Source organism: Stylophora pistillata, chromosome 1, assembly GCF_964205215.1.
Source record: "Stylophora pistillata chromosome 1, jaStyPist1.2, whole genome shotgun sequence".
Lineage (NCBI taxonomy): Eukaryota > Metazoa > Cnidaria > Anthozoa > Scleractinia > Pocilloporidae > Stylophora > Stylophora pistillata.
Genome location: NC_142519.1, coordinates 18,640,341 through 18,655,360, shown reverse-complemented (window position 1 = coordinate 18,655,360; position 15,020 = coordinate 18,640,341). Strand labels below are relative to the sequence as shown.

Below are 15,020 nucleotides of genomic sequence, written 5' to 3'. Positions count from 1 at the left end.
AAAGCTGAAATTAATGCTCGTTTTGCTGAATTGTGCTTAAAATTATGCCTACCCCTCCCCTCCCCTCCCCTCCTACTCCCACGCCTTCCTCTCCATCTGAAACTGATCATGAGGCAAACATTGATGTTGACTTCGGTAGAACGACTTTTCATCCAGAAAAGCCAGGACCAACGCTCCATAATCTAATTCAAACTCCAATCAGTGGATGAAGGACCAGTCCTTGTATCCTAGGGTAGGGTTTCCACAATGAGCCTTGCGAAGAACCGCAAGAATCTCCGCAGGAAGTGTTACTTTGTCACCAGTGCCCCTCTGCCCGTCGAAACGAGTGGGCATGTTCAGCAGAGAAGTGTGATACGCATCGAACGTTAGTCTTATTACGGTATTTTTTTTTTTAAAGGGTTTCATCTGAACTTGCTTGTTAACAGGATAGCATCTTCAAGTTGTAGTCATGGAACAGTTTAACTAGCGGTTAATCAAGACCTCATACTCCGTTGCTCATTTTCGTTACCTATGTTAAACAATTCTTGGAGCTAACACCCGTTCGTTTGATCTACTCCCAGTCGTACTGTGTGAATCGTGACTGAATTAGTGATTTGGAAAGCACCGATTGTACCGTTTCATATCTTACAAGTAAGATACAGGATAAGCAGCGAATACCAGGGCATAAAAAGGTAAAATATAACCAAGGACTTTATATTGTCTGGGTGGAATTCGTGTTCTTATTACAAATATTAATGGTCTGAGTTGATCAAATGATCAAAGTTTATTTTTGAGCATTTACTATTTTTTGAAACATAATTCCCTCCAATCTTCACCACCGCCACATAAATTTTCACTATGGCTCTCTTTATGTAGAAGCCTTTATTTCTAAAATGATGGTAGAATTCACATTTGAGTTCGGAGCGTAGCGCTGAAATTGACGCAGGTCATCGAAGTTATTTTGTGGATCAAATGTAGTCATAATCAATTTTTAGCTCTTTGTGACGATTCTCACTTTGAGGCTTATACTTGAAATCAGTGATGAATCACGATTTTAGTAGAAATCGCAACAAATCTCAAGAAAATTTCTAGTTTATTCCGAAATGACGAACATGCAAGGAAAAAAGCGGGGAAAGAGTACCACATAACCCCAAACATTAATTATGCATTCCACTTCTTTGTCTTTCACGACAAAACTTTAAAAACAAAGTCTACTAGTCTGAATGCATAATTAATGTATGGGGTTATATGGTACTCTTACCAAAAGCGGGCGCAGTTAGCGGAAGTGAAGTTGAACTGAGCCAGATTAAATATTACGGAAAGAGTACCATATAACCCCATACATTAATCATGCATTCCACTTCTTTTTCTTTCACGACAAAACTTTAAAAACAAAGTCTGCTAGTCTGAATGCTTAATTAATGTATGGGGTTATATGGTACTCTTGGGGTTATATGGTACTCTTGGGGTTCTATGGTAGTCTTGGGGTTATATGGTACTCTTGCCAATATTACCTGATGACAAGAGGTATGCCACCAAAAAAACCCAACAAAATTTGTCACTCTGTTGATTCAAAAATTGCTATCTTGAAATAATAACCCATAATATTTTATGTTTGATTGATTGTTAGACCCTTAATTATATTGTCATCTATGATAACACTCAGCTAGCATCTCTTAGTTCATTTGATAAATCAATATAGAGGCCAAATGGTTGCCTCTCAGGTTTTTATGAGTGTTAAAAGTAACGATGTTAGGTTGTAGGAGTACTTACGAAAATCACTTTAAATTAATGTGAACTTTTGAAATATTTAAAAAATAATTTATTCGTTTCCTTTCAGGAATACAAATTGAAAAAGAGATGAGTTACCCACCACCACCCCCAGGGGGCTATCCAATGTATGGGGCACCTCCAATGCCAGGAGGGGGGTCCCAGTATCCAGCACCTGGTCCAGCATTAGGATTTGACGGCATAGCTAACCAACCTCCAATGGGGGCCCCTGGGGTATGTAAACTATATGATTATTGAGAACCAAAGTGCTAGCTACCCATAAAATTTTCTTATGTGGGCTTGCATTGCTCACAGAGTGTACATGAAGCTACTGACCTATTTGAAAGGCAGATAATACTAATTTCCTTTGGATAAATTGCTCTCCAAAGGGTAATTGAGTTTGTTTTGTCAACATTTGTAAATTAATGACCATGTTAATCTACTCAATCATTTATTGACAGAATAGCAAATGTTGTTTATCTTCTAAGTATCATAAATCTCATTTATAAAAGGTTGTTCAACTTTTTTGAAGAAGAGCTTGCTATGTAGGATCTGTTCTGTTCTCGTTTTGGGAAAATTAAGTGCAGAAGGAGATTCTCAAGGCAAAGGACTCAGATTTTGCGCATGAATACTCTTTTATAGAGCATTTTGAGAGAATCTTGCTTTTGCTTACCATTGGCACATGTAATAAATGTTAATAAGGGATTATACATGTTATATGCAGTACCCTCCTTCTGGACCAACAATACCAATGCCAACTGCTGGGGGACCTACTGGTATGTATCCTGGAATGTCAAGCCATATGCCACCAGGGATGTCCCATCAAATGCCACCAGGTATGTTGAAAACTCCCTTTTAGTCATACCACCTGGTTGAATGGGCAATATTTTATGCAAAGGGAAGTGCACTTTGTAAGCTTCTACTCTTTGTATAGTTTTTGTACACATTTGCCCACACTTTGCACCCCTTTCAAGGTTAATAGGTACATGTGTACCTTGTGTCAATATGCCTGACCTATGGTAGGATCCAAGGTTTTAGTTTTGAGCTTTGGGCAGTATTTTCTTTTAGCTTTCTAGGGCTAGACAAGCTGCAATGCTTGGAGTTTGTTTCTAGACCCAGAAATAACAATTAGGTATCAATGAAATTGTTGGGAAACCTGACTAAGTGCTAAAGGTAACCCGAGATGGACTAGTTAACATTTCATCTGCAAGGAGTTTGCAATTCCCCCAATCTTTCTTTTTGCTTTGGAAATTAGAGTGAGTAAAAGCAATTAGGTCCATATCAGTCTCTGAAAATTTTACGGAGTCCTTTTTTTATAATTTTATTCAATATGTTGGCGAAAAGGATTTTGAGACAATCTGTGCTACAGTCTAGAAATTTGAGGTGTCTGCTGATAGTTTTGTGCATTGTGATGGACAATTTAAAAGAAAATTTGTTTACAGCTAAATTTATTTGTACACCACTCCTCTAATGACTATATGACTGTTTAAGTTTTTGTTACATGATTGACTTGGGAAAAACATATGAATATCATTAAATAGATATAGTTTTTTGAAATAAAATTTTTTTACATTTAAAACTTGGTTTACAACAAAGAGCGCAGTTATTATTCTGTCATCAAGTTTTTTTTTTTAATTTTCCATTGAATCATATCCTTCTGACTTCTTCCCAATCTGTAATTACATCAGGTATGCCTGTTCCAAGCCCTAATGTTGGCATGCCAGCTCCTGTTCCACCCACAGCTGGTAATTATGGTGGATCAGCAGGACCATCTATGCCACAGCCTGGATATCCATCTGGCAATCTATCATTTGGGGTAAGAATCAGTAGTTGGACCTTCTGACAGAACTTTGTGTAAAATCGGTTCTTATGACAAGTCTCATGTTGTTTCATTTTCACAATTAACCCATTAATGGCCACAGCTTTTGTGGAAAACTGTGTTTTGAAGCTAGTCGAGCAGATTTCGGGTCACTGTTGTGGTTTTAAAAGCTCAAACTTACCAAAAACCCCTTGACAGCTAGTGCACTCGACGGCCTTTCGATCCAAATGCAAAATGGCGGCCTGAAAATCTCGGGCATGTGCAGACTTCTACTTTTCTCTCTTTCTCCTGCCCTTTTTTTCCCCTCTCCTTGCCTGAAGTTTCTCCTCACTTGCTGGAAATTGAGTAGGCTTCATTTTGGTGTAGAGATTTTTCAGAAACTACTCATTATTTTCAAAGCACATGCTCGGAAAGGTAGGTGGGTAGTGAAACACGATTTTCGTGCAGATTTTCAGGTCAAAGTGACACGGTTTTTTGGCTATTTCTCCAATCTCCTTCACTCAATTGCGCTCATTCTGGTATCGTCTGTAAGATATTTTCAACCTGTTCAAGTAGGTGCTCAAATTCGTGCTCCAGGGTTAAAAGTGATGACGTCACAAGGCGTAGAAAGGGTGTGGGTCCCCATGGGCGCATATGGGCGCACTGGACGTCAATGGGTTAAAAGAAAAATGTTTTGATTTTGCAGTGTTGATCTCCTTTATTTTCAGCATTACAGGTAATTGATTAGAAATAATTTTTGAATTGGCAGACCAATCCTTTTATTAATAGAATTTTCAAGAATTCCAAGCAATTTTAGGCATTAATTAGAGGCACTACAAAGGGTAAATTTTACAGGTTAGTGGCTGAAAAGGAGAACATTGATTTGATATGCAAATGATAAAAAAAAAAAAAATTATCCTCATGATGGGTGAGCTTCATGCACAAAGCTACTTGTAGGAAGTGAGGCAAATTAAGTGGGCTCTTTCCCATAAAGGAAACTGATCACAGGAAATGCTCTTAACAATTTTCAGATCTTATTTGAAATTTAGTATGCATTAGAAATTCATGTTAGTGTCTGACTTCATCAAATTAGTTCCTTAGCTGGCCTATTGAACAGGTTAATGTCAGTACAGTGTATTTTGTGACTGGAATTAATTTTTACAGCTAACAAGTGATTTAGTCAAGGCAATTAATATGTCTCATATTTATTTAACACTATTCTGACTAGTAACTGCCAACAGGAAATTGTTGTTGGTCTACATGCTGTTGAGTATGCTTGCCATTGAGTAACTTGTACAATACTTAGACACATTCTTACTCACCGTAATTTACATCTGTGTGATTATCACCAGCAAAAAAACAGCGAATTGAAGGAGGTAAATAATTTGTGACCAAGTAGCTTTTAACCTCATACTGAGGTTACTTTTTGTGCTTTGTTTCTAACATGAGGGAAAATGAAATCATAATGCTATGTATTATTAATAGCAGAACAAGAGCATCAAATCTTACTAAAATACAAATTTAAAAACCATGTACAATTTATTATAATGGAAAACACTCTAGTTTTCGTTGTATAAAATCTGAAGTGTGTATTAATTGTTGTGACACAGCTTAGCAAGAATTTTCAAATTTTAGGGTGCAGCAATGGCCACTACAGCATTTCCATCTCACTACAGGAGTCAGTTTGGTTTTCCTCAGCCCCAGCCTAATTTATCCATGGTGAGTTTATATATCTTATTAACCAAGCGCGAGGGCCATACTGGGAGAATATCGGCCCGAGGTCTTGACAGTACGGACCGAGTGCAGCGAGGTCCGTACAAAAAAGACCGGAGGCCGATATTCTTCCAGTATGGTCCCGAGCAAGCTTGGTTAATAAGAGATTTATTATACGACTGAAGTTCAAAGGGACACAAGTGCGGTATCATTCGGGACCATTCAGGACAGTGCCCGGTCCAATACTTAGAGAATATTGGACCGGCAATAGAGCACAATGATTGGTTGATTTCTGTTATTGGCCCTCTGACTGCCCGAGTCGTGTAATAAGGTGTCATTATTTGGCTGTTAATGTCCAACCATTGCTTTATTATCCAGCAGTTCAAATAATTACAACTACAGTGCTTTGAATATTTGACAACTTATGCCAGCTTTGAGGTTGATCTAACTTTGTAGCTGATTGTGTTACTAGTCATCGTGCAGAATATGATCTTCTCTTATGCTAATAACCATTCTGTTGTAAGACCTACCTTGCTGTATCACCATTGTTTGACTTTCAGTTGAGTTGTGTAGGTGGTCTTATTGGTAAAGCAGCTGCTTTAGCTAGGGATGCAGTGAGTCATTAAGCTGTTAGTCCTTAGAAACCGCCAACAATAGAGCTTCATTCAAGTACTGGTAATAAAAAAAAAAATCCGTAGTTTGAACCCAATACATTAACATGTAGTGTAGAGAGCTGTACAGCAAAAGTCACTAATGGACACTCATCATTGCTAGTCTAGCATGTACTTGAACAATTGTCCATGGTAGCTGTCTGCTTCAAGCCTAATTAGCATATATAGCCAATCGTCTACAGCTGTTTGACACTTGATTATGACTTAGGCTTTAAAATATGTATGAATAAAGGCTGATAGTTTCGAAAGAAACTGTTTGGGGCTGCGTCGGTGGGGGTAACGAAATAATTTGGATATATCAACAAAGTTGAAATGGTAAATTGGCCACCGTAACGATTACAAAAGCTGACGTTTCGAGCATTAGCCCTTCATCGGAGCGAAATATGTACCTTCAGCAGGTTGGTTCTCCAGTCAGTTAGTCATGTAGTGGTGTGCATCATGCAAATCCAGTCTTGTGATTATAATTATGATTGGGGTGAATGGAGATAACCGATACATTTACAATGTAGCTGGTCAACAGATGCCCTTGCTGAGGTACATGATTGTGTGTACACAACAAACTTTTTGCTTCTAAAAAGATGGAAGGTTAAACATTTTGTTTTGGTATGTTTGTTTCTTTTTGTGAAGGGTCCACCCCCAAGTTTTCCTCCGTCAGCTCCAGCTATGCCAACCCAGCCAAGTGTACCACCAGCAGCTGGTCCAGGAGTTTCATCAACTGTGACAACATACTCCTCATCCTCACACTCATCTTCCTACTCATCCCATTCCTCCTCTTCCCATTCCTCCTCTTCTGGGAGTTCCAGATCAAGCATAAAAAAACCTGAAGTATGTTTACTAGGTTAAGTTGAGCACAAATGCAGGAACTACCATTGCTTAGGTTGGTTTTTATATGCCGTTCAAGTGGAAGCTTGTGGCAGATAATGCAAACCAAGATAATGAAGTTATTAGGGCAGGGGGGTCATGTTTTTTTTTTTTTTTGCGAGACCATATGCAGGCTGAGGTGAATTAAGCACAAATCTTTTGTCTGTGGGTATGACTAAGGAAACAAGAAATAGAAGATGAAGCAGAAGAAAGTACCAGCACAAATTAGCCACTTGCTTTAAGGCAAAGAACTTAAAATGTTTTTCATAGTATGATCAATAGCTATAGCAGGCAGGTCCATCAAAGGGAATTCTTTGTTAAATAGCATTATGTACAATGAAGCTTATTTTAAATCATAATCTCAAGACACCTTTGTTCCTGGAGTAATAATCATTATGGTACATGTAAATGTATATTGTGTACCTCAGGTGTTGTGAATAGCATTGAGCTCATCCTGTACTGTGTGGATTAATCCTTGAAATTGATTTGGATGGAGAGGAATAATATAATGATGATAATAATTATTGCCTCGATGTTTTGGCTTTGGTTGTTTGAATGAAGCTGTTACTCCAAAGTGGTTTCATTGTACATTTTGTTTGCCCTTGGAACTTTTGAGTTTTCTCTTAAAATAGCTAATCTTGTGGAAATGTGTCAATCCGTTCAACAATGGGGTGGGGGGGGGGTAGGAATTTTCATTTGCTATTTGTTTTTTGTTTTGTTTTTATACGTGTTTGTTTGGTTTGGTTTTTTTTGTTTGGTAACTTGTTTTTCCAAATTTTTTATCTTTCAACAGCAATCAAGAGGGCGACCTTCCATCAAGCCGCATGCAAACTTTTGTGCTCAGAAAGATGCTGAAGTACTGCGGAATGCAATGAAAGGCTTAGGTGAATATGGACTGAATTTTTGAATGGTATTGTTTTACAACACTATAGACATCCATCTTATTAGACGTTTTGTTGTGTAGTATCGGTGAGTATTTTTACGAGTTGTGCCGTATTTTGACGAGCCCGTAGGGCGAGTCAAATTACAAATAACGAGTAAAATACTCAGCGATACTACACAACCAAATGTGTAGTAAGAGATTTATTATCCAACACTCCAAATTGTTATTTCAGTGCGGGCGAATTTCGCGGATATTTCTGGAATACAAATATCGCGTAATATTTGTACTCGTCTTGGGCGTTATTTGTACTCTGCGAAGTACAGTTGAATAGTAAAGTCTATTATTATTCAAATTATGTCGGATATTTTGACAGGGCACCATTAAATAATAATAATAATTAAAAAAAGAAAACTTTTAGATTTTAGACTATTGTTTGTGTATCTTTTTATTTTATACACGACCCCACGAGCTGCACAGCTTCAATACCTATCGTGTCTAAATTAAGGTTTTACTTACTCACTTACTTACTAGATCGATTTGCACCATAAATTGGTAGTATACATGCAGAAGAATTGCAGTGAGGTCTCTGTAGATAAAGTTCATTGTTCTTTTAATTTTCCTTTTCAAAAAATAAAAAGTGTCTTCCAGTACATGTGCATGTGTTTTTGTATGAAGTTGAAAATCAGCGACCTGAATTCAAGGATTCGTAGAATAAGGAATGAATTGAAAATGCTACATGCACACGATAGTTGTACTGAAATTGTGCGTAAAGTGCTGATGTTTGGTGGAAGATATTTGAGAATGGCTCACTCAAATTTATGGTTGGTCCATAGGAAATACAGTTAATTTATTATTTCAGTGCTAAACTTTTGTAATATTTTCTCTGTCTTTTCCGTCATCTTATTAGAATGTTTTTGTAGAGTTTGAGACAATGAATAAAGGGTTTGTCCAAGGAAAAAAAATTCAAACCTTTGGAACTAATTGTGTGTTTTACCATGGGCTTTTGAAGTGGATGTAACTTCCACAGTGTATCTAAGTACCGGTAGTCATAAGAAATTTTCTTTCATTTATCTTTAGGCTGTGATTCTAAAGCTATCACTGGTCTTTTGTGTGCAAGAACAAACGCTCAGAGACAGAAAATTGAATTAGAGTACAAGACTATGTATGGAAGGGTAAGTCCTGCAGTCCTGCTTTATGTGACGTTAAGGAGTTTTAAAAAAAGTATTTCTTAGGAAACTAAGAATTAGAAGCTCAGGGTTAGAGATAGAGAAGTCGTAGCGTGAAACTATTCTTCATTCTGGTGACTCATCGATTTTAAACTTTTAATTCCCAAAATCTGGTTGTTGACTCTCCCTTCCAGTGGATGCATAATTTTATTTCCTTGTAAATTAGTTGCGAGGATTTGGTGTTCGATCAAGATAACAAGTTATACCTGATATGTTTGAGTATTCTCATTACCTGTTTGGTGGATAGTGTATGGATGTCATAGGGAGAAGCTACATGTTAATCACTTGTGGGAGTTAAATGGTTTAGGGTACAATTTTTACAATAGCTTTCGTAAGAGTTATCAGTGTTCTATCGAAGTAAATAGGAACTGTGTGAGTGATCATTGTACGTGGCTCTAAAAGGAGAAATATCCTTAAACTGCGGAAAAGTTGATTTTATAGAATTCTGCATGGAATGGATGTCTTTCTCGGCCCCGTATTCCCTTGTTCGACAGTTTCGATCGTCTTAAGGGCCATATTGTTAAGATCGTTTAGGAGTAAAATGTCTTCTCTAAGAATCTATCATTTCTAAGCATACAGTAAACTCGCGTTTGGAGGATATTGATAAATGTGGCCTTTTCCAGTCCCTTGGGATCTTGCCATCCTTGACCGTAACCTCTCGTTTCGCCTTAATTTTTCAACTTTTTGGTTTTTGTCTTCAACAGCAAAATATTTTGATTTGTAGTTTTCCATTACATGTTCTGAAGGGCAGTCTATTTGACGTTATGAATGTCTTGATATTCATAACTCTTCAACTTATATCGTTATGTTTGTAGGATCTTTTAAAGGATCTTAAGTATGAGCTGGGTGGTAATTTTGAGACTATAGTCATTGCTCTTATGATGCCATTGGCGGACTATGATGCAACGTCACTGAGGAAAGCAATTAAGGTGTGTTTTGTGAGCTTACTCATTAGACGCTGATCGTCGATCAATTCAAAGCTTTAACATTCCCCCTGGGCAACCCCCCGGGCAACCCCCCGGGCATTTGAACTTTTAAAGATTGGTTTGTTCAAATACCCGTCCCTTGGGGCAAAAATTGCGTCCAAATGCTCTACCCAAGAGCTGAATTTGATGGTCATTTATTTTTGAAGGCAATATCAGCGACCGTGAATTTCTACTCATTGACCAAGCTTTAAAACCAAGACCTTGTACATTTTTTATCCTGACCTATTCGCTCGCGATAGTGAACTCTTTACCTTTAAAACCCTCCATTTTGAAAGGTAAAACACGTTTATTCCGTTGGAAAGACGAGATACTACTGATTCAAACTCCCCACCCCAGCTAGGCAAGTTTCAAATTCCCCACCCCAGCTAGGCAACTTTGAAATTCCCCACCTCAGCTAGGCAAGTTTCAAATTCCCCACTGCTTGGGCACAGACGAGAGTCAAATACCCGTTGGTTCGCCGGGAAGTGGGTTGGACGATGTTGAAGCTTCGAACTGATCGGCGCATGACCGCCGACAGTGTTCGGAACTCTCAAAATAGACATGCAAACTCTCCCATGTTGGATCGTTTTGATGAATTGAATGAAACAAGTTTCTGGTACGCTTTTCTAGGGTATTGGGACGGACGAGAGCGTGTTGATTGAAATTTTGTGTACAAGAACCAACGCCGAGATCGTTGCCATCAAGCAGTCCTACCAGCGGTGTGAGTTCAAGCGTGCACGTTTACGTTTTTTATTTATTTCGTTAGTTTGTTAAGATGTGGTTGAACATGAATTTCAAAAGCAGGGTGCAAACGCTAGTTACCGCGGTACACATGTCGGTATACGGATTCTCTCAGAGGTACATAGAGCAGATTTTTTAAGGAAAAAGTGAAAGAATTCTCTCCGTTTGTCACATTTACATTCCAATTGAGCATGATTTTTACACTTTGGCATCATATTAAACCCGTACGTTAATGGTTACGCACCCCGCCACCCCCCCTCCCCTGCAATGCTTTGCTTAATAACTTAATTTTGTTTGCCTTTTTTTCTGGAAGTGTTCAGCAGAGATTTGGAGAAAGATGTGGCAGGAGATACCTCTGGCCATTTCAAGAAGTTTCTCATCTCTTTGCTACAGGTGTGTGGATGAGATAAACTTTTGACCAATGGAGTATAAGTTAATGTATGTTAGTTTTGCTTGTGACTTTTCGGTTGTGAATTTAATTTTTCTTTTCACGGTTTATTTCTTAGGCTTACAGAGACGAAAGCCAAACAGTTGACTTGGCGAAAGCCGCAGCAGACGCGCAGGTTTGACCGCTGTACTTCTTCTTTGCGATAACTGAATTAAATTCCACTGTGGTTTGAGGTAGTAATTGGGAGGTAACATGCAAAGGTGCAGGAACATGACTGTGACTGTTACAATTGAATTGATATAGTAAATTGACCACCGCAAAGAGTTTGAAAACTAAGCTTCCAAACTCTTTACGGTGGCCAAGTATACTTTTCTCAGTTGATAAAACCAAAATTACCTTGTTACCCCCACCGACGCAGCACCACAGTTTCTTTAGAAACTGACCCCCTTTCTTCATTTGCAACTGTAAAAGATTTACGGAAGTTGGTTTACACACTGTTCTTGGTTCCGTTCAGATATTTCGGCCGTCGAAAGTTTCATTCTGTTTAACTTGCGTATTAAACGTTCTCTTTCGTCAACGGACACCGGATGCTGTATAAGGGCAAGTAAAACTTGGTTCCTTTGAAGAGAACCCATCAGAATTTTTATAAAACTTTATTCTCTTTGAAAAGAGCGGACCATGTCTCGGTTTGCCTGTTTTAAAACCTCAGCCTTGTTGATTTCAACAGCACCATTTGCAATCCGTGTAACTTCTTTCCCATTTTTCACCGTCCATCCCCTTTTACTCGTTTTGAGTAATTGATTTCCCGTGGTCAACTATAAGTTTGCGTTGCCCTTCAATTGGGAACAATTTTCAACGACCCAAAAAGCATGCCACCGGATTAATGGTGGAAAGGCGCCCATGAGAAAAACACCGTTTTAAATCGAGCTGTTGTTCCTTACGGCCGAAGTTTACTTTTCCATCATAGCTGACCGAAAAGGACTATGCTATCTATTAATTGCATTCAGCTTTTTTAGCTGTAGATGCTGAATCGTGTATGCTCGGTCGTACGAATAACCTTACGAACATATTGAATACAGGTTTTGTATAAAGCCGGTGAAGGCAGATGGGGCACAGATGAGTCAAAGTAAGTTCGTTGAAGTGAATTATTCTGTTTTCTCCCATGCATATGACTTTTTCCCTGTCATGCATTCATAGAATTTACCCGTTCGATTTTTCATTTTCAGATTTAATACCATTCTTGTCTCAAGAAGTTTTTCCCAGTTGAAGGCCACTTTTGATGAGTACTCTAAGGTGAGCGTGGTCACCGTAGTCGTGTTTAGGCACTATTCAGGTTTCAGGTTCGCTTTGAAAATTACCTGTTGGTCATTAAGATATCATAATTTCGACAGGGTAAAAATACGTTCTGTGTTAGGGAAACGAGTTGAAAGATTTAGGGGCGAAGTGATAAAGGTGGGGTGAACTTTTTTCTTTTTTTAATAGCAGGTGAACTTGCAAAGGTGCAAAGGAGGCGAACTTGAAATGACGCGAACTTGCAATGATGCGAAATCGTCATGAACCGAATCGTCCATTAGGGCTCCACACTAACGGTAGCCAACTAGCCACAGACTAGTAGAAATTCAGTTTTTGCTAGTGATTTTCGATTTCCACCAGCCAGTTTGGCTGATAAACAAACTGAAATTGTTGTAGCATCTAAGTTGTCCCTATCCACTTTGCTAGTAAGTTGAAAAGTTAGTGTCGAGCCCTGTCCATACTGTTCTCCATGCATCTTCCACAGTATTGATAATTTGGTCTTCAAATTTAGAATTTTTATTACAAAGAAGAGCTTCCCCAGGTGGTGATCATTTTCTTGAATCTCGTGACCTTAATGTTTGATTGATGCCGTGATACTTGAACGAGAAATTGGATGCAAGTCATTCATAGGTGTTGAAGGGTCAAATGGAACAGGTTCGTTTTCAGAAGTGGCAGATCTGTTTGTGGCCTAACTCATCCTACCCTCTAAACTGAGCAAGTCTGTCAGCTTTTCTTCTATTGGGCTTACTTCTACAGCTGTTATAAAATATGCAGGGTGCCCAAGTGTCTAATAAAGGCGTCTCGTTTAAAATCAGGAAGGGAGCCCAGTTCACTGGCTCTTACAGTGCGCTCACCACAAATCGACGTTTGCTTGCAATATACTTTAATCAGAATCCATTCTCAGTTTAAATCGGCCAGACCTGATGAACGGAAATCACTTTTAGTTACTGCTCTCTAATGTCACTAACTCTTGTCTTTTCAGATAAGTAAATATGACTTTGAAGATTCAATCAAGAGAGAGATGTCGGGAGACTTGAGAGATGGAATGTCCACAATAGGTAATACCTGGCTGTATATGATCATAATAGATGGTGACATATGTGAACGTGAGGGCAAGTTCCGTTAGTCACAATTTCACATTTGCTGCCGGCGTGTTCTAGATAACGCAATTCTTTGAGTGAGTTTTGCCTTCCTTGAAAGCTGAATTTTTAAATTTCACGTCAGCAACTCATAGTGGAACCTAATAGAAATTACAAAATATTCCGCTCTATGTCTAGTATAGACATAAACTCCAGGGCTATCACTTAATCATTTGGGTAAAATTTTGAATATTTTCGCAACTAAACGTGTAGTCCGTTTCCGTGTAGGTGAGAAGGCGATCTATCTGTTGGGCTTTGTTAACGTCTCTCGCTTTCCTTGTCATTATTTCAGTCCAAATTGTGAAAAATGCTCCAGCATTCTTTGCTGTAAAACTGTACAAGAGCATGAAGGTAGGCCACTCACTTAATATTAAAGCCTAGTTATCGGATGAAACTTTGGGTTTAAGTTCTAGTCTTTCTGTTGAGTGAAGCAAGAGATTTATTTCTTGGTAGCTATTGGATGAAATAAGTATATTTTTCCCGAAAAAGCAAGTGCGCCTCTGAAAGTTAAGACGTGTTAACACGCAAGTGCAAAGGTTATCAGATGCTTGTGTTTAAGACGTTGGTACAACATTATCGCAACGGACTTCTACAAAAAAAGATTATAAATGAACAATAAAAATGATGAGAGTTGTTAAAGTGATGATGACAGTGATTATAATGATATTGATCGGAAGAATTCAGTTAATGACAAGAGTTCGGTACGCTTTGTAAGAAGTATAGCAGCGATCGTTCATATTGGAAATCTAGCCACAATAGGCATAAACGACCTTCGTTTGTTTAAAATATTACTGACACAAACAAGAATATATTTTCTTTTTCTTGTCGTGGTTAAAAGCACTCTAATCGTTGGCGTATTACAACAGGGTCTTGGAACAGACGACAGCACACTTATTCGAATCATTGTTACACGGTCAGAAGTCGATATACTGGACATAAAAGACGAGTTTGCTAAGTTATACCATAAATCTCTGGCCAAATTCATATCGGTGAGTGTTCTCTGTGTTTTTTATTCGTAAAACACAAAGTGCGAGATGTTGAAAGGACTTTTTAACCTGTCGCCTGTTAAATGCATACACGCCGCCGAGAATTGATTGAACCAGAGCAGACTTAATGCAACTGCCCTATATAAACGTGTCACTTAAAATGCCAAACAGACCTTTTAAAACTGAGCACAATTTCTTTTTGCCTTTTCAGGACGACACACGTGGAAATTACAAGAAAATACTTCTCAACTTGATTACCGAAAACAGTTAGGGAAAGACCCTTCAAATTCGGAGAAAAAGGAGAACTCTTCTTGTACCTCACTCGCAGTTATTGAGTGGTGTATGATGTATCGGGTGCTCGAGTTATTCAGTAAAAATGGGAAAAAGTCCTGGCCATCCCCAAAAACTAAGTGATTGTTGTAGAGTTTTTCGGCCTTTTTAAGTGTTTCAAGCGTTTCTGATCATCAAAGAGAATTCATTAGATTGTTGTATTATGCCTTTCAAATAAAACAATTTTTTTCTTGATTTGACATTCTGAACATCCTTTTAACTTTCATTTAACGTTTATCTTCCATAACATTAATAACCATTTTTGTTATAAATTGTG

General features: G+C 38.3%; 1 protein-coding gene across 1 annotated transcript; it reads left to right on the top strand.

Moving 5' to 3' along the window:
* Positions 1 to 329: 329 nt before the first annotated feature.
* On the top strand, positions 330 to 14,938 carry LOC111336621 (annexin-B12). The gene is made up of 18 exons (XM_022942748.2): positions 330 to 671; positions 1,820 to 1,983; positions 2,474 to 2,585; positions 3,438 to 3,565; positions 5,183 to 5,266; positions 6,559 to 6,756; positions 7,586 to 7,676; positions 8,753 to 8,847; positions 9,717 to 9,830; positions 10,497 to 10,587; positions 10,921 to 11,000; positions 11,114 to 11,170; positions 12,075 to 12,121; positions 12,222 to 12,288; positions 13,271 to 13,346; positions 13,720 to 13,778; positions 14,294 to 14,416; positions 14,625 to 14,938. The coding sequence occupies exons 2-18, from the start codon at positions 1,840 to 1,842 to the stop codon at positions 14,682 to 14,684; spliced, it is 1,626 nt and encodes a 541-aa protein (XP_022798483.2). The 5' UTR covers positions 330 to 671; positions 1,820 to 1,839; the 3' UTR covers positions 14,685 to 14,938.
* Positions 14,939 to 15,020: the final 82 nt, after the last annotated feature.